The sequence below is a fragment of the Zootoca vivipara genome, chromosome 12 (assembly GCF_963506605.1).
Source record: "Zootoca vivipara chromosome 12, rZooViv1.1, whole genome shotgun sequence".
NCBI lineage: Eukaryota > Metazoa > Chordata > Lepidosauria > Squamata > Lacertidae > Zootoca > Zootoca vivipara.
In genome coordinates this window covers 46,909,567-46,936,010 of record NC_083287.1, presented here as the reverse complement: position 1 = coordinate 46,936,010, position 26,444 = coordinate 46,909,567, and the positions used below count along the sequence as shown (strand labels likewise).

General features: G+C 41.1%; 1 protein-coding gene across 2 annotated transcripts in view; it reads left to right on the top strand.

The window, feature by feature from the left end:
* The first annotated feature begins 299 nt into the window (after nucleotides 1-299).
* The window catches only part of UBE3C (ubiquitin protein ligase E3C), a 60,569-nt gene continuing 34,424 nt past the window's right edge, over nucleotides 300-26,444 (top strand). Inside the window, exons 1-10 of one of the 2 annotated variants that reach the window (XM_035128957.2) lie at nucleotides 300-849; nucleotides 6,366-6,419; nucleotides 9,964-10,038; nucleotides 11,202-11,348; nucleotides 13,057-13,172; nucleotides 13,448-13,605; nucleotides 14,424-14,577; nucleotides 14,933-15,153; nucleotides 16,080-16,234; nucleotides 18,460-18,647. In XM_035128957.2, the coding sequence (XP_034984848.2) occupies nucleotides 784-849; nucleotides 6,366-6,419; nucleotides 9,964-10,038; nucleotides 11,202-11,348; nucleotides 13,057-13,172; nucleotides 13,448-13,605; nucleotides 14,424-14,577; nucleotides 14,933-15,153; nucleotides 16,080-16,234; nucleotides 18,460-18,647 (1,334 nt within the window). In that variant the 5' untranslated portion in view covers nucleotides 300-783. Of the gene's footprint in view, nucleotides 850-1,844; nucleotides 2,712-6,365; nucleotides 6,420-9,963; nucleotides 10,039-11,201; nucleotides 11,349-13,056; nucleotides 13,173-13,447; nucleotides 13,606-14,423; nucleotides 14,578-14,932; nucleotides 15,154-16,079; nucleotides 16,235-18,459; nucleotides 18,648-26,444 lie in introns of those variants that run through there. The other variant, XM_060280912.1, reaches the window with a different exon arrangement.

The window sequence follows — 26,444 nt, the reverse complement described above, 5'->3', positions numbered from 1 at the left end:
AAGAACCCTTTTCTTTGGGAGGGAAACTGCCTTAGGAAGCCCCGGGGGCAAAGGAAACTCCTTTCTCAGAAGAGGCCAGAAGCCCCATCACAGCTGAGGGCACCACATTGCGTATGTGGTTGTGTGTGTGTGTGTGTGTTTGCCCCACACGAGGACCTGCTCTAAAAACTCCGCCTTGAGCTTCCTCTGCCTTTTTCCTGCCTGTCATCCTCCTTCAAAAAGCGCCGGGCGCTCCATCTCGCTCTCCCGCCTCCCTGCCGATAGGAAGCGCGGGCGCGCCCGCGCGCCCGAGAAGCGGGAGCGCGCTGAGGGAAAGCTGCAGTCGGCGGCGGCCATCTTCTTTCAGGAACCGGCTGATTTCCACCCCCCCACCTATACCCCCCCTCCACCTCCGCTGCAAATGAGGCAGCCCCAAGCGAGACCCCTTGCCACTCACTGAGCCGTAGCCGCTGGGTGTCGGGGGGGGGGGGAAGCCGGAGGCACACGGAGAAACACCCACACGGGATAATTTGGAAGTGGGGGAAAATCTCCCTTCCTGGCCGGCCGGGGTGCGGAAGGGGTTGTGGGAGGAAGGGGCGCCTCAGTCCTTGGCATTAGGAGCCCTGCACCGGGAGTGGGCGGGCGGGCGTGAGGCTGGGGGCTTCCTCTTGGGGTCGGGCGCCCCTTCCCCGGTCCCCACCCCCCCGCTGGCTCTTTCTGCCCTGCCAAGGTGCTGCTGAGGAGGCGGCGGAGGCGGCTGCTGCTCTCTCTCTCCCCCTCTGGATGGGAGGATAAGCTGTAACCATGTTCAGCTTCGAAGGGGAGTTCAAAACCAGGCCCAAGGTGTCTCTCGGAGGAGCCAGTAAGAAGGTAAGCGCCCCCTACCCCTCCAGCCCCAGTGCCTGCGCTGCCCTTCTCAGGTCTCGGGGGTCCCTACGCGGTTTTTGTCTCCGCCAAACCCCGTTTCCCAGCCTGCGTGCAGGTTCCGGTGGGGCCCCGCGAAGCAGGCGTGACTAAGGTTAAATCTGAGCAAACCCTTGTTTTCCACGGTGTCTCGTGTTTTCTCACCTTTCCTAATAATAGTAATCATAATAGTGATTTTTATTATCCTCCCTCACCCCAAGACCAGGGGCCTCTCTCAGACCTACTGGTGCAGCTCAGCACCAGTGTGTCCTGGGTTTGTTTTTGTTGTTAGGAGGAGAGTCATTTGTCGCCCCTGCTTTGCTCTTTTCCCGGAGAGGGTTTGCTTCAAGGCCGAGGGTTTTGGAAAGAGAAACTTGAGATGCTTTGGTTGCGAAACAGCCAGCAAAAAGACAGAGGCGTGATTGGAAAAGGGGGGGGGGGAAGGGGCCACCGTCCCATTTGGGAAACTCCTGTGATGCTTCAGCTCTTGCAAGTGTCTCCTCTTCAGGTCCCTTGGCATCAGCTTGGCATCCAGTTGGGTGAAACGTAATTGTGGGAGGGTAGAGCAGCGGATAGGCCTCACTCTTGTGTTGTTAGGGGGCGGGGAGAATTTAAGAATTTAGTCTGTAATCCTAACACTGTTTGCCTGGGTGTGATTGAATTGAGTAGGCATGGTTAGGGTTGTGCTGTTAGATTCCCACATTGCACTCCTGAACTGTACAGGAGTCTGCAGAACATACTGATTCTGGACACTGCCTTTTTAATACACGGTTACAGGTAGGTAGCCGTGTTGGTCTGGGTCGAAATAAAATAAAAAAATTCCTTCAGTAGCACCTTAAAGACCAACTAAGTTTTTATTTTGGTATGAGCTTTCGTGTGCATTGGTATCTGAAGAAGTGTGCATGCACACGAAAGCTCATACCAAAATAAAAACTTAGTTGGTCTTTAAGGTGCTACTGAAGGAATTTTTTTTTTTTTAATACACGATTTGAGGAAAAACCCGCTCCAGGTTTCTGAAGTAGATAGGACAACAAGGAATGCATTCCTTCTCTTTAGCCTAGGTTTTTCAGCACTATTTTATCAGCACTATTTTACAGTATTTAATTTGTAGGCCTCTCCTAGTGCTGATAAAGTGCAAATGGGCCCACTAAAAATGTCCATGCACAATATTTTGTATTTTATTTATTTATTTTCAAAGAAGTATCAGTCATCATTCTAAATGAACGAATTAAATAGGGGTGTGTGTGCTTTTTAAAGTATTGAGATGCCACAAACTGAGACCTGGCCTGGTTTCAAAACTGTCTTGTGTCTTTTAGTCGTTTAGAGGCCTTATGCAAGTCATTGGTTCTTAACATAAGTTTCCTGCCTGCAATGGGAATAATAATGCTTATCTCGTAGGATTGCTATGCAAAGGAACAGGTTTACCCACAAATGCAGTCATTTTGCATTTGCTTTAGTTAACTATAACGGCCTGTGTGTTTAAATGTACCCATCATTCAGAATTGAGGCAGACCTAAAAGCAACAGCTGGTCAGTCTGGTTCGAAGCTATTCAGGTAACAAATACAAGATCTTGAAGCTTGTGAAGCAGTTTGCATACTGAAAGTACTGTGTCAGTTAATAATGAAAATATGCTTTATTTTGATTCTTGATTTTTATTTTTTTATTCTGAAATTTAAAATACTTCTCATGAATTGTATGAGATGGGGCATTTAAATGATATACTGTATTGTGTAATCTGCCATAAATAAATATCACAGCACACCCTTTTCTGTGCAGTGTTACCTAGGCCATATTTTCATGAATCAGATGCACATCAGAAGTATATCAGGTATGTGTAGCTATTCATCTGAATTATTGAGGAACTATCTACTGATAGATTTCTGATGGCTAGAAGCCATTTGCGTTCATTAAATCACATGTGCAATATTGTTTTCTGCACTGAAGAAAGAATAAATCTTGATATGCAAAGCCAGCAATTGGCAGGGTATGTCCTATTCTTCAGGAATGTATCTTAGGTTCTTTACATCTTTTGTCATCAAATTATGAACAGTAATAGTAACACTTAAAGATTGTGCTGCTTTGCTCAAAAGTTGGGCAGGAATAACATATTCTTGCTATGATTTTTAAACCTCTGTTGAATCTTAAACAACAACTAAGGGTTAGGCTAACTGTTTGTGCAATAATATTGAGCGTGATTTCTTAAGACTTAGATCAGGGATAGCTGATCTGCAGCCCAGATCTCTGCACTGACCCAATAGTTTGGTAATATGTAAAATAATTGCAGGGAAAAAAAAGAACCCTGTTCTGCTTTGTGTGCTGAAATGTTTCTGCCTTAAATTATCCTGTGAAGACACCTCTCCTCTGGTGAAGCACTATTGCAGGAAGGTTTCGGTAGACAGGAAACAGGAATAAGCACTCTTTAGTGTTACACTGGACCAAAGTGTGCTGACAGTAGAAGAAACCAGTCAGTTTATTGTCCTTAAGATTAGATCTGCCAGGAGAAAGAATGTGACTTTGGATTTCTCATGGAGTACTGGGGAAAACTGAGCTCTTGCGGAGGCTGAAACACTTGCCTTTGCTTGCATTTAAGCTGAAAATTTATAGGGATACAGTGTTATTTATTACACTTATATACCGCCTTTCTGCCAAGGTGCCCAATGTGGTTTACAGTTCTAAAGTATTAAAACAAATGAAACAGAATGTAAAGTTGGCCAGGGTGGGGAAACAGTCTGGCTGGAGCAGGCCCTGATTTCTTTGCCTCCCTCCCTTGGTGTCTTCCTCTTGGATTATTACCTAAATCACTTGAGAAGCTCATTGGTGAACTTGTAACACATTTTCCCTTCCTTTATTATCTTGCCTCTTTCAGTTTTCCCCATCCCCTGTAAATTTGATCCCACTCCCATCCACACAGACTGCCTCCCAGAAATTGGTTTATTCTGTAAGAATTGCCATGTAAACATGAGGCCCACCCCCTCACCTCTGCTGTGACCCCCTCTATCCAGGTAATGGTGGTGGGGACAGCTAAAGTGGGCTATGGTGGAGCTTTATAAAATGATGCAGAAAATGGATAGACCTTTCCCCCTGCTTCCCCCCCCCCCCCGCTCTCATAACACTGGAACACGGGGTCACCCATTGAAATTGATCCACAGTAGATTCAGGACAGAAAAAAGGAAGCACTTCTTCCCACAACACATAATTTATGGAACTTGCTGTCAAAGATGCAGTGATGGTCATGGCTTTAAAATGGAATTGGACAAATTCATGGAGAAAAGGTCTATCAATGACTATTAGCGATGGCAGCTAAATGGAAGTTCCATGTTCAGAAATGGTATGCTGCTGAATAACAGTTGCTGGAGGGAGACTGTATGAGAGGGCTGTTGCCTTCATGCCCTGCTTGTGGTCTTCCTGGAAGCATCTGGTGTGGTGTAAATAGGGTACTGGGCTAGATGAACCTTTGTTCTAATTCAGCAGGTTCTTCACACAGTCATCCTGAAATGCGTGCTTGACAGATAATTCTGTTGAAATCAGCAGAATATACCTTCAAAGAAATGCATTTAAGATAAGGGTTTTCCCCAAGGATGCAGGAATGTGATGGATGCTTTAGTGCTGGGTCTAATGCTTACATACTACAGTACTTAGAGGCAGCTTCCATTGTTTTAATGGTTTTGTCCATTTGAAACACCTTGCCATTGACGTCTTCTCTAGAGCTCTGTGTGAATGGAGTGAAGGGAGAAGCAAGGGAGCCCAGGCTTTTATCCTCAGCTCCAGTTTGGCCTGAGAAAGTCACTTTACGTTTTATTTAATGCATTTGTTCTAAAGTGTTTTTTAAATGGTGAACCACCTCAGGTTCCTGAGCAGAAAGGTGGCATATAAATTTAATACAGTAAATAACACACATGGGTAAGTTACAGGTAGGTAACCGTGTTGGTCTGACGCAGTCAAAACAAAATAAAAAAATCCTTCCAGTAGCACCTTAGAGACCAACTAAGTTTGTCATAGGTATGAGCTTTTCGTGTGCATGCATTTCGTGTGTTCTGAAGAAGTGTGCATGCACACGAAAGCTCATACCTATGACAAACTTAGTTGGTCTCTAAGGTGCTACTGGAAGGATTTTTTTTTATTTTGTTTACACATGGGTAAGTTGCATGTCTAATAAATTGGCTATACTGTACAGTGTTACCTTGGTTCCCGAAAGGCTTAGTTGTCAAACAAATTGGCTCCTGAACACCACAAACCCAGAAGTAAGTGTTCTAGTTTGCTAATGTTTTTTGGAAGCCGAACCTGTGATGCGGCTTCCTCTTGAGTGCAGGAAGCTCCTGCAGCCAATCGGAAGCCGTGCCTTGGTTTTCAAACGGTTTTGGGAGTTGATCTCCCGGAATGGATTAAGTTCGAGAACCAAGGTACCACTGTATAGTGAGATCTTGAGTTTGGATCCTCATCTGATGACTGAAATCTATTGGGTTGACTCAGCATTAGTAATGAGGATGTAAATCTGGTGTTTATTAGCCTTTCTGATTGGTTATTGTTAGGCCTGTTATTTTCACATTAAAAATACTGATAATAGACTTTGTAAAAGCCAGTCAAATTTACTCAGCTTCCTTCCCAGTGCCCTGAGTTTTGAATGTGGAAACAAAAGAAAATGAATACATGGATAAAGAAGGATGCACTTTGTAACTTTGAAAAGCAAAACTAGTTATAATTGTACCTGGCTTTTAAAATGCAAGTTCATTTATGAATCTCTTCACCAAATTAGGCTTATTTGCTATTGCAAATGTTTAATACTGCTTTGTGTAATCAATAGAGAAATATCTTAAGTATGTAGGCTTCACCACTTCTTTTCTGATATTTATCAAAATATAAAACCAAATAAGGCAGTATTGTTAAAAAGTTTTTCTACTGTAACTTTCCTTTTTAAATTGCTTTGATTTAATTCCTTAACTATATTATAGTTCCCTAAATACATTTCATCATGGTGCTCAAATGCAAGAAATACTTTCATATGCAGTTTTCTTTTTGCACCTTCTCTGACATTGGGCTGTGGGTGGGTATTGTTTGGAGAAAATGGGCATTTATTTAGATACTGTTCACTCAATTAAACTGCATAAATAGAAGTATGTGGCTGAAAACTTTTTTTGAGACTTTGTTGGGAAAATCAGAAATTGTAATAGATGTTTGTTCATTCATTCATTCATTCCTGTTAACTGATTGTGCCAATTGAATTCACTGCAGTTTTAAATTGTGTTAATTACTCTAGTTTGAGCAAAATAAAGAAATAATCATATTCACATTTGTGATGGAGTCCATTAGGTAGAATGACTTTAGGCTGATTTGTTGTGTATCATTGATTGCGTAAGCACATAAAGGAGGAAGATGCATGTTACTTTCCTGCAAAATATTTTTGAAATATGATGCTTATCTTTATGCAAAACTGTAAATGCATTTGTTTAGGTAGAAACAGAATATAATTTCTCATCTTTTCCAGGAGGAAAAAGCATCTCTTTTGCATCGCACACAGGAAGAGAGGCGGAAACGAGAGGTATGATATAAGTAAAGCCTTTTAAAATAGCTGCCAGTTGAAATATTGTATGATGAAAATGCTTATGCTTGTATTTAAAAGCACTGAACAGCTGGACCCCGAGTATCTGAGAGAATACTTGCTGCCGTTCAGTGAGATCCCTTGACAGTGCCCTCCTAGGGCTTCCTGTGCAGTGCTAGATACATAGGATTGTGTGTAGGGTTTTCTGTTTAGTGGTGGCTCCAGAATGGTGGAATTCCTTCCACAGTGAGATTTGTCTGCCTTGTTCTTTTACTCTTAGGCAGCAGAACAAGACACCCCTCTCTTGACAGGATTTTGAAGGAGGTGAAGAATGGTTAGCTGATTTTTTTTTATAGCTACCTCTTTTTTTTAAGCATTGATGAGCAGTTTGACGCTATCTATCGTCCCTTCTCTGTGTTGGAGCTACGAACTGATTTATATTAAATTAGTATTTTATTTAATTGTTTTGTATTTTTTTTATAAGTGTAACCCTCCATGGGCCCTACTGGCAAAGGATGGTATATAAAACTCCTAAATAAATAAAATAGCTTGGATATTGGCTTTTAAAAACCTGTTTTTTAACCTGTTTTCCTCATTTTGTAGTTGCTGAATTTTTGAATGTTAAATAGTATATGGTTACCAGATTTTTTTTCAATGAATCCGGGGACACTTAAAAAAAGTCATGCTTTATTATCCATAAGTAAAGGAGGCACAAGGGGTTCACAATCCACATTAAGCCGAGCTATGGACAGGCCCTTAGAGGTTTTGCCCTGGTGTAATATTATATTCCTGTCATTTAGAAGCACTGCTTCCATCCAGGGGCAAAAGTAGACTTTATTTCACCTGGGTCAAAGACCCAGTTTGGCACACACATTTGTGTATATACACACATAGGCCTGAATGGTGCCCCCCCTCCTTGGAGGCTTCATCTGGGGTAAAAAAACCAGCTAGCCCCTCTCCCCCAATAGTTATGGCACTGCTTCCACCAACACAACAAATACAGCATGAGTTGGCTTTTGTAGACCTGCTGGATAGCTGTGAAATGGAAATTCTGCTGATTTGACACATAAAAGTGTACAGAACTATATTTTTTATTGCTAAAATTCATAATTGCCTCATCCCACAGATATTGCAGTGACATCTATCCACAGAAAGTTGCTAGTAGAGCCCTGAGCTCCTTCCCAAGAGGCCCTCTCATTGGTATTCTGCATTTCTCAGAATACACAGTTATACACATATATATTTTCCCAGTCACACTCAGCTTGTGACAGAAGAATCGCAGAATTCTAGAGTTGGAGGGGACCCCAAGGGTCATCTAGTCCAGCCCCCTGCAATGCAGGAGTCTCAATACAAGGTCTCCCATCCAATTTGAAACCATACCGGACCCTGCCTGCATGGGTCCAGAGCGCGCTGCTTCTGCCTTGCTCCGGCTCTGTTGCTGCTGCCATGCTTCCCGGGGATTTTTAATGAAATCCGGGGACATTCTGGGGACAGAATTTGTCTGGGGACAGAGTTGCAAATCCAGGGACTGTTCCTGGGAAACAGGGACATCTGGTAACCCTAAAATAGGGTCCACCCATTACATTGTTTTGCACCAAATTTACATTTTGCTGGGATAATGTAATCAAGCATGGTACCTTAGAATTGCTAGCATGATCCTGACCACTAGCAGAAAAACTAGTTGTAGGGCTGATTCACACGCTTGTTTGGCAGACTAGAACAGTGTCTACTATGCCATTCTCCTTAGGGATTTGTATGATAATGTTTCCTGATTAACCATGGTTTACTGACATATGCATAGGCAGGAAGGAGCTGCCTCTAGCTTTCATCCTCCCCTCTTGGACTCCAACAATTTCTTTTCTTGCTTCCTGTACAGCTAGGCTTGTTGTGTCATCTGAACCAGCCAGTTCTTCTCAGTTTCAAAACAAGCTAACTTCAAGCAGTGGTTCCTGACAGTCTGTGTAGAGTTTATTAACAAACCACTTTTCTTGATCTGTATGATGCACCAAGCCTGCCTTTAAAGGAGAATGGAGCTGAAAATTCATGGAGTAATGCAGGATGGGGAGGGAAAAGGGGAGCGCCTCAGCTCACTGCAGCTTCTTCCTTCTTGGGTGCATATTACTAAACTGTGTTTCTGTGTGTTGCGTGAAGTGGACTTCAGTGTCATAGGCACTGCCTATGTTTGAGACTGTACATACCAACCATCATTATAAAGTTGATTAACTACAACCATGGCAATTCTTTTACCTGGTCCAATGAGCAGATAATTTGCTCATTTCATTATTTGTAAGGCTCTGATGCAGAAAATGTGCACAAGAAACAAGGCACTCTGTATTTACAAGAATATATTTTGTTACACTAATGTACTTTTGAAGACGTAGCATATATCGGGAAGAAAACATGACTTAGTCTATTGAGAATAAAATCGGACACAGCTTTAAAAAAATGAGTAGTGAAATTGCTGCAGTGACCTCAGGCTTCAAACATTTGCAACTATGGGTCACTAATTGACAATTATGCATTCTTGGATGAAACCTATGCCTAATGAGGAGAACATAACTGTCTTGTGTTGTAATTCAGCTGCGTGCTGTGGAAGATCAGTTGCTGCTGCTGTTGAGATTGCTGATGAATTTTCCTGTTTTGTTTCTGTTTTTCTTATAAAAAAAAAAAGTACAAGTTGATCAGCAGGCTCCCTGTTTCCAGGGTCTGTCATTTGAATATCATTGGCTCACTTGTTGCCAAATCTTTATTCATTCAGTTTCTTATTTCTGTTCTATCATTCCTTCATTTATGTGTGCTGCCACAGTAGTGTATAAAAATCTGAATTCCACCTCAAGTAATCTTTCCCCCTTCATATTTAACTTGTAATGCTGTATTCTCATTCCACCAACATCTATTAAATAGATATTTTAGTAGCTTCGGGTCAACATTTTCTGTTTTGACAGCCATGGGGTACATAAGGAATGCTGGGGCACAGTTGGATATGAGATGCGATGTATAGCTTTTTATTAGCTGGTGGGAAAAGCAAGGAGCTTTGTAGGGTGGTGATGCCCTGGTCTCTAAACAATGGACGACCTGCCCAAACAGCATTTGGCTTGAGTCTTCAGCATAAAGGCTAGGAACTTAGTTTTTTTAAAAAAATAAAAGAAACTTTGTTTTAAATTTGACAGATTTGACAGGAAATACATTATATGGTAAACTTGTTGGATATGTATATAATAAAGAGAGCTTGCATAACAGCAGAAAAGCATATCAGTGGAAAATCACAATGCTCCTAATGGGCATCAAGATATTTGTGTTCCTTTCAGTCTGTCCTGTTTGGCTATGGCTTGGTGTCGGGCAGCGTAAGCCCAAGTTAGGTGGAGAACCCAGACCTTCTCTACCACAAACTCCACTGCTTGTGTCCTCTGATACTGATGAAGAGAGAGGTTTTTTTGTGTGTCAGTTTATTCATTGACTGCACAGGTGTTTTTTCTTGTCAGTGCTTTGTTCTATTAACTACAATGCAGCAAATTTTATTTTGACCTTTGTCTTGTCTCCTTAGGAAGAAAGGAGAAGGCTGAAAAATGCAATAATCATCCAGTCCTTTGTTCGAGGGTACAGGGACAGAAAACACCAAGTAGGCATTTTTTATGATTGACTTTTCTTATGTGCTTCTGAGTTTGCACAGTGACCACAGAAATAGATATCTAACAGTTGACACTGTCGCTATTTCAGCCTGCCTTCTAGTGACTACTATCAGCCTGTGCAGAAACAATGTATGCTGATCTGCTGTAGAAAACCCTCTGATACTTATTACTTCCTCAAACCCACTCACTATGTAATAGCCATGTGGACAAGCTTGTACTGAATGTTAGTTATTTTCTCCCTGTAGTATGAGACTCCTGTTCAGTGATTCTCTGGACTGGGGTTATTGGTTGCAGCCTGTGGGGAAATCATAGTCTTAAATTTAGTTTGGAACTCACTCCATTTAGGAGGACTTGTGATGAATAAGAGCACAGTAAAAATGAACTATAACCAGAAATATAAAATATCTATTGTATGGCTTGAAAGAACCCTGTGCTTTCTCCCAGGAACATCTGTTTATGTCCAGAGGTTTGCCAAATACCTTCCTTTGACTGCAGCTCCTTGTGCTACATAGGAAGCTCTGGAGCCAGTGGGCAGGAGCAAAACTCTCCAGAACGCCCCTTCAATCCTTCCCTGTGTAAAAGTGCAATAAAATTATGAAAATATGTACAGAAGTTCTAATCTGGAACATTTATTCATATGTATAGTCGTAATGCCTGTTGGGAAACTTGTTTATTGTTAGTCTCAATTAGATGAACAATTCAGTAGAAGATGAATTCACACAGAAGTACTTCCTTCACATTAATTTTATTCTTGGTTCATTCTAGCTTTCAAAATGAGCTCTAATTCTGCTCTTAGTACATAGGCAGTTCTGTTTCCATAGGATCTGAGGGAGTGGGTGTGTACAGATGACAATACTTGTACTGATTGATGATGCTTTTAAAATTTCTGAAAATGCTATGACATCACTTTGCATTTTTGCACCTTTGTGTACAAGCCAATTTAACCTCCACACTTGGCCTTGAGCAAGTGATTGTACCGCAGTGTACCTCGGGTTATAAACAAAAATCAATGCTGAAGAAATTATATGCATAAAATTGTTCATTGGCTTATCAATGAAAGCTGCAGCTTCAAATGAGTATATTGAAATCTTGCCTGTATTTAATAATGTTGACAATACAGTACATTAACTTAAATTTTATTCTTCAATTTAAGTATTCCATTCAGAGGAGCGAATTTGATTACTGTGCTAATCTAGCACAATCTGGAGGAAGTTTCTCCACCGCCAATGGAGCAAATCTGACTCTTTTAGTTCGCCAGCTTCTGTTTTTCTATAGGCATAATGAAGATTCTAAACGTTTGGTAAGTACTCAGTGAAAGTGATTCCAGTTTCTTGTGTCTTTTTAGTAATTATTTTTAATTTCTTGGTTGTCAGTACTAAATGATCTGTTCAAAAGACAGTGAGGTTGAATCTGGACATGCAGAAAGTTACTTGTCCTTGCAGAGAGGGGGTGGCTTTCCCATTCTTCCTTCTTTTCTGGTAGCAACCCCAAGAAAGGACTCCTTCCCTCCCAAAGGTCAGGGTTTCACTAAGGGCAGTCTACCATCTGCTGCAAGAGAATGGTGCCACCCCCCAAAAATCCCCACTTCCTTTTCTGTGGGAAAACATGCTTTCAGTTTTCATGCTGAAGTGTGTGGATCCCCCCCCCAAGTTTCGGAGAACATGACATCCTAATAAACATTCAGATGCTGTCATAAAGTCAGTGCTGTCTAACCTTAAGGGCTTTATTTATTTCATAAAATTTATGTCACAGTGGTCTGACTGGACTACTTCAGAGTAACGACTCCACACAGCTCTGCATTTTATCTTTTTATTGGTGCTGTGTATTTACAATGCTAAAGGCAGTGCTATTTACAGAGATACATCTTACCCGCTTTCTTCAGTACCTCCGAATGGAGTTTGGCGCGTTTTTCTCCAACATAAAAGCTTGGGGAGACCCAGCCTCTTCCCCCGATGTTTCTTGCACAATTCCGGAGTAGGTGGGATTGGCCTTCCCCCCTTGCTCCCCCCTTCCTGTCCCACCTTGGGCAATGGCTCTGCTACCTTGCCTGAGCCTCGGACACCACTTCCTGCTTCTCCGCTTGAGTCGGAACTCTCCCTGCTTTCCCCAGCGCTCGGAGATGGGCTGGAACTCAAGATGGGAGGGACCTCCCGATATCCCTTGTCCCTCACAATTTATATAGCAGTTTATAATTAATGGAAGATGGCACAGGCTTATTTGGCTGAGTATGCATTGGGGACGGGGAAAACAACACTTAGGAATGAACCTGAGACTCATAAGTTCCTCTCAAGAGTGCCTCTTCCACATAAAAACCTTTCTGCAATGCTCATGAGGCAACAAAATAAAACATATATTGTATGCAACACCCAGCAATTTGTTTCTTCGTTTGGTACATGTTGGTGTTTAAAATAAATAAAGCTGAAGTGTGGAATCTTTGGGGGTGGGGGTGAGTGTGGTGAGGTCACATCACTTTCCTTCTCTTAAAAGCAGCTGCAGAGCACTGTATATGTATGGTTGCTAATTCGTTTGCTTGTGCTAATTTCTAATGTGCTAGTTTCTGGATTGTCCTTCTACACCCCCCCCCCCGGGGCGTAGCGAGGCGCTGCGACACCCAGGGTGGCAAATTGCCATGCCAGGGGGCGCGGCATCGCTACGGAGAGGGGGATAGCAACCCCCCCGTGATGCTAGGTTTTTGGAAGTCGCGGGGGGGCGTGATCCCCCTCTACCTATCACGCATCAGTGGGTTATCTGCCTGGAGCCTGGGCGCTCCGTTTAGGCTCTGTTTTGAAGTCACGGGGGTGCGACCCCCTCCACGTTGTACGCTTGTGCAGCTAAACGGAGCGTCCAGGCTTGGGCGCCAATCGCTGCACCCCGAGTGCCACCCCCTCCTCCAGCAGGCACCCGTGCGGCACCCAATCGCTCGACCGGCGCGCCTAAAGTTTTAGAGCATTTTTAGAGCATTTTAACACTTGTATATGTGCATGTCTCTCTCCCCCCCCCACCTCCAGATATGGATATGTCAGAACTTGATTAAGCAGAATTCTCAGTTTGTGAAGCAGCTTGATGGCCCTGAGAAACTTACATGCCTGTTCCAGATAAAAAGGCTGTTGGGCTTATGTTGCAGGTAAAAACGAGTAAGCTTAATCAGCTCATTGCGCACTTAACAATGTTCCTTAACAGAATTAGCTCACTTAAGGCTACAAATCTATATTAAATATGTTAAATGGCCATCATGATGTCTTTAGCTCCAGTTGGCTCTATGGACAAGAGCACTTTGTTTTCTTTTGAACTCTGAGGTCTGAAAGCTTATTTCATTGTTTGCAAGTTAGAATTGTATTCCTTTTTCACTAGAAGGGAAAAGCTATACCATTTGAGTGACAAGTTTTATTTTTGTCATAGATTGCTGCAAAACTGCAATGATGACAGTCTGAATGTTGCACTTCCTATGAGGATGCTTGAAGTATTTTCATCTGAGAATACCTATTTGCCTGTTTTACAAGATGCTAACTATGTAGCATCAATAATTGAACAAATCTTGCACTACGTGATTCAAAAAGGTTCGTGTAATGATGTCTTTACAAATTTTTATTGAACTTTGAATATGTAACAGCTGCCAGCTTTCTGAATGAGCTACATTTACAATAATACCCAACAATTATGAATATTGCAGTAATACTTAAATGAAACATAATCTTCTTATGTCTTCGAAAATGCTATTTCTTATTGAAATATTGTTAATGCCTTGCAGATGGTTGTATATGTTTTCAAATGTTTCCTGATGCTTTATTCAGTTTTTTAAAAATAAAAATAAAAATGTGTGTGTTACTTTTTACTATTGCTATTTTAACTTGTGATGGCTTTAATGTTCATATTGCCTTATTGTTAGCTGCACCGAGAACATTCATCCTTAAGAATGGCATGTAAGTGTTTAATGCAAAGTCCTTTTAACATTCTTTTTTGTAATTGTAAAACCATGGACTACTAGGCTCAAATTCCATAATACTATGAAACAGCAGATTTAGCTGGTGTTTTGAAGAGCCAGTGATTTGAATTAGCACTATTTCCTAGATGTAAATAAAACTAATTTTTTGATTTGATTAACTAGATGAGATCAGTTGCCAGGTTCCCCCCCCCTAGTTTATCAGCTATGCTGCTAAAATTATAGTTATTATATTAAAGCACATCTCACAATGTGGTCTTTGGCCCATAAAAGCTGGTCCTTGGCATCCTACAAGACTCGTAGTTGTGTTTGTGCAACATTTGACATGCCTCTGCCTCTGAAATATATTTTAGTCAGTTGTAAAATAATTTTATTGTTTAAAAATAAATGTATGCCTTAATATGGGTACAAATGCTTGAATTCTTTTTCTTTCAGGATACTACAGGTCTCTTTATCTGCTAATAAATAACAAACTTCCATCAAGTATTGAGTATTCTGATGTGTCTCGAGTTCCTATTGCAAAAATATTGTTAGAGAATGTTCTGAAACCATTGCACTTTAATTATAGCTCCTGTCCAGAAAATGCCAGGTAAGCACGTTTAGTTGTGCATTGTATTGTGTATTAGTTTAATTTCCCCCCCTTATCATGGCAAAGCACTAATAGGTACTAATGGAACAAATATGTAAAGCTTTGTGGAATGACTAGATCATCTCTTTCTAGTCTTAAAACAGCCTCTTATTACTGTTCTGCAGACTTGTTTAGCAAAAATAAATACAGTAAAAAGAGGGTAGAAATAGAATTGCACCTTGACAATTATGAAGAAAAAAATCTCAATGGGTAAAATATATTTCCAAACTTGAAATTTTTATTGTATTGTCAATGTAGTGGTGGAAAGGTATGTTCACATTTCCCATAAAGAGAATCCTTTCTTTACCTTCTGCAGGCAACAGAATTTTGCTGCTTTTACAGAAGAATTCCTGGCAGCACCTTTTACAGACCAGATATTTCATTTCATCATTCCAGCGCTTGCAGATGTGAAGACCTGTTTCCCTTATGAACTCTTTTTGAATGCACTATTGTTAACAGAAAGCAGACGTTTGAGGAAAAGTGAGAGAGCTCCTTGGCTTTTCTACGTTGTTCTGACTGTTGGTGAAACATATTTAGGTATGTAAAGCATATTTAATCAGTTAAAGTATCCATTTGTTATATGCCGTCCCTGCAGTAGCTGGCTAGGTGCTTTACAGTCATAAACATTAGTATTTTTACTACTATTATGCCTCTTGTACTACATCCTTTCTTTCCTCCAAAGGCCTTAAGGCAGAGTACATTGCGATTTACTGCATTGTTCACCTTAAGAACTTTATGAGGTATGTTAAACTGAGAGTTAATTGACCAGTCTTTGGTCACATTCATGCCTGAATAAGGGGTTTGAACCCAGGTTCTCCTACTTTCAACCTTCAACATCCCAGTGAAAATTTAGCAGGTTGACTTTATACTGTTATAAAAACGCACAATGATTGTGATATGCGCAATTGAATAAATATGTGGTTTTGGTTCTTTACTGATCTCGGAAACCCAATGCATAATTTAATCGTTTTTAGGTTCTCAAGTTTAGATATTGACAACAGTGAGGTCTTAAAACTTAAGAAAGCTCAGAACCTCAAGATTTGAAAAATCTGCACACCATGTGGCCTATGAACCATATATGTTTTAGGTTACAGGTAGGTAGCCGTGTTGGTCTGGGTCGAAGTAAAATAAAAAAATTCCTTCAGTAGCACCTTAAAGACCAACTAAGTTTTTATTTTGGTATGAGCTTTCGTGTGCATGCACACTTCTTCAGATACCTTATTTTGGTATGAGCTTTCGTGTGCATGCACACGAAAGCTCATACCAAAATAAAAACTTAGTTGGTCTTTAAGGTGCTATTGAAGGAATTCATATATATTTTACTTATCCCTAAAATATGCACAGTATCAGCAGCGAGTCTGCTGATTAGTAGACTTGCTCAGTTTCTTACAAAGAGTCATAAGTGATCCCTGCTCAGTATTTCTGTGTTCTTTATTCTGTATTTAATCTTTTTCTCATTATAGGATCTCTTTCAGAAGAAGGGCTGCTTGTGTACCTGCGAGTACTTCAGACATTTCTTTCTCAGTTACCGGTGTCTGCATCAGGTGCAGACTGCCAAGATTCAACCAGTGACTCTGAAGATGAAGATGAAGGAATTAGCAAGATGACTTCCATGCCTGTAGGTATTAAATGTTGTCAGAAGAAATTGCACAGTGGTAACACTCAAGCTTGGAGTAGGCTTCCTCTTCTGTAATACTCCATTCTTCTTCGGCTTTTGCAGCAAAATATATTGGCAGTAGTTAACTTATATTTGGTTTGGATCTATTTACATGTGGACGGTTTGCAGTTTCCTTTGTATTTTCTGTGTGGGGAAGCACAAATGTTTAACGTTTTGTGTGTGTTTAACTTTGAATATTGTGTGCAGTGCCTCTCCCAACCCACCTCATTTCCAGGTGTTTTGTTGCAGACTGCTTACAGTGTCTTTTTCATGGCTAGGCATGTCAATTGCAGTCAAATAGCACATTACACAGGTGGCTGCATAATGTACTGTGATTTATTGTGGAAGAGAATGGAATTCTAATGGGGGCATAGAATTTAATGACTGTTCAGAGAGATCAGTGAGGTTGTGTATAAAAGCCTCACTGCTCTTTGTATGCATTTATAAATAGAAGCCTGATTTGTCAATTTCAGGTAGTAAAAAAATATTAAAGTTGCTGGTATTAGGCATCACACATTGCACTTGGACACATGCTAGTAGATACTCTTTTTTACAACAGACTTTGAACTAGTCATTACTATTTAGGGTTTTTTTAAGTAGTTGTTCGGATTTGATAATTAAGTCATTGTTATGTTTCTTACATGCTTTTGGAAAACTAACTTTGAAAATACACAAATGAAAAATAACTTGGGTATTTAAACACTATCTTTATTGGGTATCTTGTTTGAGTATTATACACACACACACACACACACACACACACACACACACACACACATGTAAAAGGGGCTTGTGTGTTGGTCTCCACATCTCACCAAAACCACTTGACCAATGCCAATGAAATTTGGACACAACATCACATGCGAATAAGCGAGTGTCCACATACCATTTGCGTACACAGATGACACCCCAACACAAGGTAAAACCCCATTTTGTAGACCTCAAAACTCAGACAGCAGACACTGCCGGGCATCCTGGGAAATAGAAGGCCGAACCTGCGTCTCAGCAACCAATATGCTATAACTGCCAGAACGGCCATTCCTCCACAAAGGGCAACGCCCTAGCCACCCACGTCCCAAAACACGTCAGCTCAGGTTTGCAGGGAACGGAGCTGGGGACTCACCTGCATTGCGGGTGTGGGCAGGATGGGAACGGGATAGTTCAGGTTTGCAGGGAACGGAACTGGGGACCCACAGCAGCGCGTGGCAGGGCCAGCTAGTTTGTTAATAAAGCCAAGGATACAAAGTGAAATAAGTAAAAAGTGAAGATCTGGCATAAGTTAACCAAGACTTGAAACCACATTTCTGAAGAATTTGAATACTTGGAAATTAGCTTTCAGTGGTTAACACCTAACTTAACATTAGGTGAAACTTTGTAGAAAAAGAGCCACAATACAGTATGGAAAGTTCAAGATTTTACTCTTTTAGGTCACGGGTTCTCTGGCTCACAGCCTCTTTGTTGGACTCATACTAGATTTTGCATGGCTGTAGAGTGTGTTAATGGGTGTGTGTGTCTATGAATTATGTGAATGGGATGTTGCGTGTGTGCCTTCCTGCCTTCCTTCCTGCGTGAGGGAATGTAGCCCTTGGGTTGAAAAAGATTCCCAACCCTGCTTCAGGTTGTCCATAGAGTGATGCTTTCTTTACTCATCCAGGTTTGTGCAAAGATCCAACATACTGGAGTGGCAGGTCATTGCTGTACTACATAGTAATCTGCAGACTGATTATACAAGTATTGCAGGGCTTTTCTTCATGGCAGCCTTCTTTATTATTCACCTAGTACTAGGGTAGTAGGTAAGGAACCCAGATAGAACAGTGGAACAGCCCTTCAGAGAAGAGAGACTAAATCCCCCCCCATTGTGATTAAACTGCTCAGGCATACTGCATGGCTGGTGCTGATCTGTGACTGAGTTCTCTCCCCTCCACCTGCCTTTTAGGTGCTGTGGCTTGCCTTGAACAGAAGGGCTAATATAGTACGAGCCTCTTCCATGTACTGTGGGATTCAGAAGCGTATCTTCAGAAGCATTTCTAAACCCATTTAGGAAGTAGAACTGATATCCTGCTTTTGCTGAAAATTGCAATAAGTGCTTTGAGGCTTGTTAGCTCCTCCCACCCAAAAGAGGTTAATATACATCATTATTTAAAAAACACAGATTCTTTGAGATGTTAATTTTTTTTCTTTTGCAGGGAGATGGAAGAATATCAGTCCAATATATAACTGAAGAGTGTCTTTCAAAACTGGATACAAAGCAGCAGACAAACACTCTGCTAAACATGGTTTGGAGAGATTCAGCTAGTGAAGAAGTTTTTACTCTGATGGCTTCCATATGCCACACATTGATGGTGCAGCACCGAATGATGGTGCCAAAAGTCAGGTAAGTAAAAAAAAACGAAAAAGAAAAGTGCATTTGCAGACATAAAACTACAAATTTAGGGGCAATTCTGGCATTCTTTCCTGTGTGCCTGAAACACTGGTCCTATGTTTACTTCATCAGCAGTATGTGTTGGAATTTTTTTGAAGCTCACTGTCCAGAAGCCCTAGAAATGTACTAAGGACAACATGATATAGGGCAGTTCTCTTTGATTTTGACACTTTTTGGTAAAACGTGAGATCCTTTTTTGCTTTGATACAGAAACAGATCATTTTATTTCATTGACTATGCACTTGCTGAGAGAACCTTGAAAACAAGGCTGTGGTAGGGATCTGTAGATGTTTGGAAACCAGGAGGCAAAGAGCTTTCCATCTTAAACTAATTTAGATCTTAACTATTGTGGGTTTCCCATATACCCTACCAGGGGTATCTAGTAGACCAGGCATCCCCAAACTGTGGCCCTCCAGATGTTTTGGCCTACAACTCCCATGATCCCTAGCTAACGGGACCAGTGGTCGGGGAAGATGGGAATTGTAGTCCAAAACATCTGGAGGGCCGAAGTTTGGGGATGCCTGTAGTAGACTGTTGTGAGAACAGGATACTGAACTAGATGGTCCTGCAGGCTCGTTTATGTTATTGTGTTTCACCTCTTTCTGCAGCTTAAGTGTAAGCTATTTGTTTTAAAAGTAAAGGTAGTGCTGTTGGCCAATAAGAAATTCCAAATTCCATAATGGGGAAATACCTTTTAGGCAAACCAAAATGTGACAAAAATAGTGTGCAAGCTTCTGAGTTCTCTGGAACTCATTTGGCTTTTTTTAAAAAAGGTATTGCCCTAATGTGGATTTTGGAATTTTATAAGAATTTTTATGCCACCTTCCCACTTGACAACTTAGCTAAGCTGCTGACCATTACCTTTTGCCCAGGTTAGCTGTTAACCCCTGCAAGCATTTATCACCTGTGAATTATTGGGCAGGACTCCATCCCAGACCAGTTGAGCAACATTATTCACATGGGTATGGCAATGGAATGTGCTTTGCTTACTGTTTTTAAGTGAAATAAGCAGGCTAGTTGCTAAAGCAGCATGAATGCTTTCCATGCTTTCTATGGAATAGCCCACTCACATTGGGAATACAAATGCAGCACTACAAGCTTTATAAAAATTGCCGGTAGTACACTTGTTAGACGAGTGGATAGAAATGTAAAGTCTTATCATCCGGAATCCTAATAAACATGCATCGAGTTCTCTGAGCTGAAAGGTGCATTTTTTGTTTATTTAAAATATTTTAAGCCGCTCGTCATCATAACTGACCGCAGGGCACAATACATGTATAAAACCATAAAATGTAATTATATCTAATACAGGCAGTGACAGTTTTAGGCGTGTCCGATATGTGTGCGACTATTCACATGCACATTGCACTGAACCTGGGAGTGCCCCGAAAACGTCGTAAAAACATCACAATGCAGGGCAGGGGAGGGGTGGAACAGGGCAGGGCGTCCTTACGTTGGCCCTGCCAGTGCCCATGGGAGACTGGGACGTAACCCTGGCTCAAATCGGTTGCTGCCTGTACACAATTTAAGAGTAATTAAAAACACCTGGAAGTGCATAGGTAGTCTGTGCAGTTCTCTCAGAACTGGTGTATATGAGTCCAGCTGGCTAAGCTAAACTTTTCTCAGACAGCAGCTCCACATGCCCTATGGGGCTGTGGTGGTGATGGGTTAGTTTCAATAACAGTTTATTGATAGATCTTTGTGGGTGGGTCCAGCTATTAACGCAGGGGAACAATCTAAAAACCCTGGCACACCTCTTTAAGAGGCAGGCTCAGGCATCCCCAAACTGCGGCCCTCCAGATGTTTTGGCCTACAACTCCCATGATTCCTAGCTAACAGGCCCAGTGGTCGGGGGAAGATGGGAATTGTAGTCCAAAGCATCTGGAGGGCCGAAGTTTGGGGATGCCTGGGTTAGCTAAATGTGAGAGGTGTTGATTAGAAAGACTGAAACATTAAATGTAACTGACAAATACAAGAGGTAGCGCTTGGCGTTGGCTGATTTCCCCCCCCCCCCGGAATAAGTGGTACAGCTACCTTTTAGACTCACAAGAAATGGTGAATTGCACAGTTACGGGGAATACCATAAATACTGGTATTTTGGGAATGCGCTACTACAGTTGACTCAAACTGCTTGGTAAACAACGATATAGAAAGCTAAGTGGTGCAGTCTCTTTAGCCCGCTGGTGTTTATAGCTACTCAAGGAAGTAAGATGTCAGTGAAACTGTGATCACTTGATTAGGGTAATTAGTTCTTTGTCAACTAATGGCATTAGAACAGGATGTGAGACCTGGAGATCATAGCAGAAGCTGAATTAGTATGCCTCTCTTTATTGCAAGTGGTCTATTGCCTCGGATAGTAATTAAGGGATTTAAATGGACCATTGCTCTGACTTGTGGTTTATTGGTGAACTGTGTAGGAAAGGTGCTTAATTAGTGACGTTTCTATAGCCTTAATTGTATGACGACAGCCTCTATTTCCTCCAAGGAACTGTAGTTTAAAATCTTTGTGTGAATTTATTTGGTTTTGCTTCCAGGTTATGAAAGTGGTTAACTTTAATTGCGTGCATGTTAAGCTGGCAGCCCTTTCAGACCCACAGCTCACCTTTAACCCAAAGGGGCCTGCTTTTAATTGTTTTACTGTTTGCCTTTCTCCTCTTCTTTGGGTGACAAAGGAGAGATTTCTGGCAGGTGCACCTTGGCATGCAGGGTGTGTGTACCTGCTTAAATTCACTTTTATGTAATCAGTCAATAAAAATAAAGGTGCTCTACCCTCCTTTCTTGATCACCCCTTCCTATTTTTTACTTTCTAGTTATGAGGGGTGGAATACTAAATGAAAAATGGTGTTCATATTGTTGGAATGCCCTACTACACTCAAAGACCAAAGTATTCAATGGGAGCAATATGCTGATTTCCAGTTCTGTTTCTGGGAAAGTTGTTCTCTGTGGAAGCATTAAAATATTGTATTTACTGCTCTCTATTAAATACATTTTTATTGATCTGTTACTATTAACTATAGATCTAGTTACAAAAAAATTAAAAAAAATCCTTCCAGTAGCACCTTAGCGACCAACTAAGTTTGTCATTGGTATGAGCTTTCATGTGCATGCTATAAACTATAAACATACTATGCTTTCCCTTTTTTATGCAAAAAGCAGAGTTAGACATAAGGGCAGGTTAAGAGTGCAGTCCTAACATCTTTGTGGTGTGTTCACACTTGCAAAGCTGATGAAATAAATATTTCCTTATCTTCGCAGCCATTTGATAGACAGAGGACTCTTTGTTGCTGTGCTAGTATTTGTGCCAATGTAAGCACAGCTCCTGCCAACCTAGCAGTTCGAAAGCACGTCAAAGTGCAAGTAGATAAATAGGTACCGCTACAGCGGGAAGGTAAATGGCATTTCCATGTGCTGCTCTGGTTCGCCAGCAGCGGCTTTGTCATGCTGGCCACATGACCTGGAAGCTGTACGCCGGCTCCCTCAGCCAATAAAGCGAGATGAGCACCGCAACCCCAGAGTCGGTCACGACTGGACCTAATGGTCAGGGGTCCCTTTACCTTTTAAGCATAGGGCATTGCTGCAGGTCAGGCTGCAGTGAGTGCACAGGCCTTGAGTGTGTGTTGTGAGAAAGCAATAAAGATCAGAGGCAAGCAGTAACACTGGTCAGTGTCTCTATTCCCTGCCTTTTACCTTTGTCTTCAAGTCAGGAGTTAGGAGGATCTGGGGTAAGGTCTGAAGGATACAGCAACTTTGCTGAAGTTTAAGAGATCTGGGTCTGGTCTGTTCCTGAGCGGGAAACTGCCTGGGAGTCCTATGTATGCCATCTGGAGCTCCATGATGGAAGAAAGGTGGGCTATAAATAGATGGGAGGAAGGGCACAGTTACTATGTGTATTTAAACCCATTGGGGCCTGTGGACTTCCTCAAAGCACTTCTACTTGAAGCAGGCGGGGGGCAGGCAAAGAAACCTGCTTTGTACAGGATCTGCTTGCCCACCCACTACTCAAAGGAGAAGGTGCTGCCTGTCAGCTGATATCATATGTGACATCATCTGATGGATGAGTGGGCGTGGTGTGAGGAAAATGGCCTCACAGGCCGAATTGGACTCCTTGATGGGCCAAAGATTCCCCATCCCTGTTCTAATTGAGAAAAACAATTTAGCTCAGTGTCTACCCAGAAGGAAGTCCCATTGATTTCAGTGAGCCTTACTTCTAGGTAATTGAATATTAGATTGCAGCCATAATCTCCTCCCATGTATATGTCTGTACTGGGAGTACTAGTTCCTTTTAACTGCCTGTTTGATTTTTCAGTAAATGGGAATGTCAGGATAGACTCTAGAATAACTAGGACTATATTATGCTATTGAGTTTATTTCTATGTTGTGTCAGCATTGTGAAGCACCAGGTGTACAGAGAAAAGCAATTTTGGAATAAATTGTGCCTAAAGGAAATGACCATTTGTTCTTAAGCAGTTAGTTCTTACACCTCTAATCCATCTTTGTCAATGTGCTATTGTAGTTAAATAACTGAATGTTTTCATTTCCTATAAAACTCATGTGGCTATTCTTTGTAGTGCTTGTTAATTTCACTTCATCTAGAGCTCTCTTCTGGTTTTTTTTTGGTAAAATTAATTTGAATTGTCTGGCTTCTAATTTTGTTTCCTGTCTGCTTGTTGCCTGTTAAGATGGATAGAAATTTGGAATAGACTGAAATTTCCAGAAGTACTACCCGGAAGTAAAATATGAATTACTGCTTTTATTCCCGGTTACATACGGATATGAGAGATGACATTGTCCAATGGAATTGTAGACATCCATCCCTCAGCTACTACTTTGTTATGCCTATAATGTTACATTTTTAGTTGGTCAAAGTTAAATGCACACTGTACTTCTGCAAAATCATATCTTGAAACTGCTGAATAATTCACAAGTTGCTTGTGTTTTATTTTTCCCAGTTTTGAAGGGAAAAAACTTGATTGGTATTTACTGGTTCCATGTTGAGCATGGAAACGTGAGGCACAGGGAGTATGAGCTATGGCTGTGTGATGCACTTGCTTTGGGTCAGGGCTAGGCTGGAACCATTGGTAGCTAGAACCAAATTTAGGCTTGGAAGGGGCTCTCAGGAACATCCTGTAGAGCATCCTGGATTTTTCTGTTGACTAGACAAAAACAGATTGAGGCTAGTGCAGGGGTGGCTAACCTTTGGCTTTGAAGATGTTGCTTGACTGTGGTTCCCATCATCCCTTACTATTAGCTATGTTGACTGGGGTTGATGGGAGTTGTTATACAGCAACAACTGGAAGGACGAATAAGGGCTTTAGAGCACATGATTTGCATGCAAGCAATCCCATATTTAGTCATTTGCATCTTCAGGTCTAGTTGGAAGAAACTCCTTCTGAAATCCTGGAAAGCTGCTGCAAGTCAAGGTAGACCAGGGATAGCCAATGTGTTGCCTTCCAGATGTTGCTGAACTACACTTCGCACCATTCCTTACTGTTGGCTGGAACATTTGGAGGGGACCGTGTTGGTTGTTGCTGGTGTAGACAATATTGTGCTAGATAAACCATTACCGTAGTTATAAGGCATCTTCCTTTGTTTTTTGAAATATAAGGATTTCGTTGGTTTGTTTGGGAGGTCTAGCTAGATGAATTTCTAACAAGCCACCTCAGGAAATTCTGAGGAAAATGGTATTGTGACTTAGTAGGGTTTTCTTTTACATTCTATCCTTTTCCAGGAATAGATTGGTAATTAGTAGTGCTCATGAGAGGCCAGAGTGGGGATTAGCAAGCAGCACACAGTAGACAGAGTGCTGCCTCAAAGTGTCCACCGGTCAGGTTATGGGACAGCCTTCTCACCAGGTTGCCTCCTACAATGCTGCATTTTCTTTCCAGCCAACATACCAGTAGTATTGCTTGTTTGTTGTTTAGTCGTTTAGTCGTGTCCGACTCTTCGTGACCCCATAAACCAGAGCACGCCAGGCACTCCTGTCTTGCACTGCCTCCCGCAGTTTGGTCAAACTCATGTTCGTAGCTTCGAGAACACTGTCCAACCATCTCATCCTCTGTCGTCCCCTTCTCCTAGTGCCCTCAATCTTTCCCAACATCAGGGTCTTTTCCAGGGAGTCTTCTCTTCTCATGAGGTGGCCAAAGTATTGGAGCCTCAGCTTCACGATCTGTCCTTCCAGTGAGCGCTCAGGGCTGATTTCCTTCAGAATGGATAGGTTTGATCTTCTTGCAGTCCATGGGACTCTCAAGAGTCTCCTCCAGCACCATAATTCAAAAGCATCAATTCTTTGGTGATCAGTCTTCTTTTTGGTCCAGCTCTCACTTCCATACATCACTACTGGGAAAACCATAGCTTTAACTATACGGACCTTTGTAGGCAAGGTGATGTCTCTGCTTTTTAAGTATTGCTTGCTACTTATTTAATTGGCTCCCCTCATGCAAGGAAACTATTCAAGCACTTGGATATTGGGGTTTGCACCTTGATCATTAACAGAACTTCTGAAAAATTAAGTGTCAGTATGGCTGATTCAAGACAATGTATTTTTTACTATCTTATTGCATGAGAACCAGGGTGGAGAAAAATCAATGATTTTTTAATTTATTTTTTAAAAAATGGATTTTTAAAAATTTAAATCAGATTTTTAAAAATTTAAATCGGAATTTTTTAATTTAGATTGGATTTTTAAAATAAAATGCTTTTGGAGGAAAAATCTTTCTAAAGATAGTTTTCTATTTAAGTTACATTATAGTCCAAAGGCTATTCATCATTAATTGTTTTAAATTTTTCATGTGTGCTAAAAGGTTTGTTTGTTTTTTTAAAAAAATGTTTAACCACATCAGTTAACAAACATGGATACATATTCCATAATGTTACAGTTTTAGTTAAATAAATTGTTTAAATTGTTATTAAGGAAATGAATATTTTTCTCCTTCCAAAATAGTACAGCAGAAAAGTTGTCCAAACAACAGTTAACTTATTAAACCTCACAATAATTTCATAATTATCTGTCAATATTTTTCTAATAGTACAGTATTATCAAATCAGTAATTCTTGATATAACTGTAAAATTACTCTGAATTTTTTTTACTCCAAAAATGAAACCATCTGGTTGTAAATATTAAGATTATATCTTTTTGTAAATAAAAAAATAATTTAAATCAAGTCTTACTGACTAGTGATTTAAATCATGATTTAAATCAAATCCACCCTGATGAGAACCGCTCATCTTCCAACATTAGGCAGATGAGACTCAGGAATACAGTGGTGCCTCGCTTAACGAATGCCCTGCTTAACGAAATTTCCGCTTAATGAAAGGATTTTTCGAGTGGAGGTTACCTCGCTAGACGAATGCGTTTTACGAAAAATTTGTCTAGCGAATCACGGTTTCCCATAGGAATGCATTGAAATTCAATTAATGTGTTCTTATGGGGGGGAAATTCAAAAAAATTTAAATGCGTTCCTATGGGATTCGCTAGACGAATTTTTCGCTATAAGAAAAGACCCGTGGAACGAATTAATTTCGTCTAGCAAGGCACCACTGTATTGGCCTTGGTAGTTAAGAGAGAACCCATGTTTTCAGAAAATCTGTTCAAGGCACCTCTGTGAAGCAGTTGTCCTTCAGGGAAACGTTCTTTGAAAAGCGAAGAACATTTATGAATGTATCCTGAAATTATATGTATCCTGTTAAAAATCCGCATGCCACACTGCATAAAAATATCTAGAGAGCGTTTTGCTTGTTTGTGCAGGATA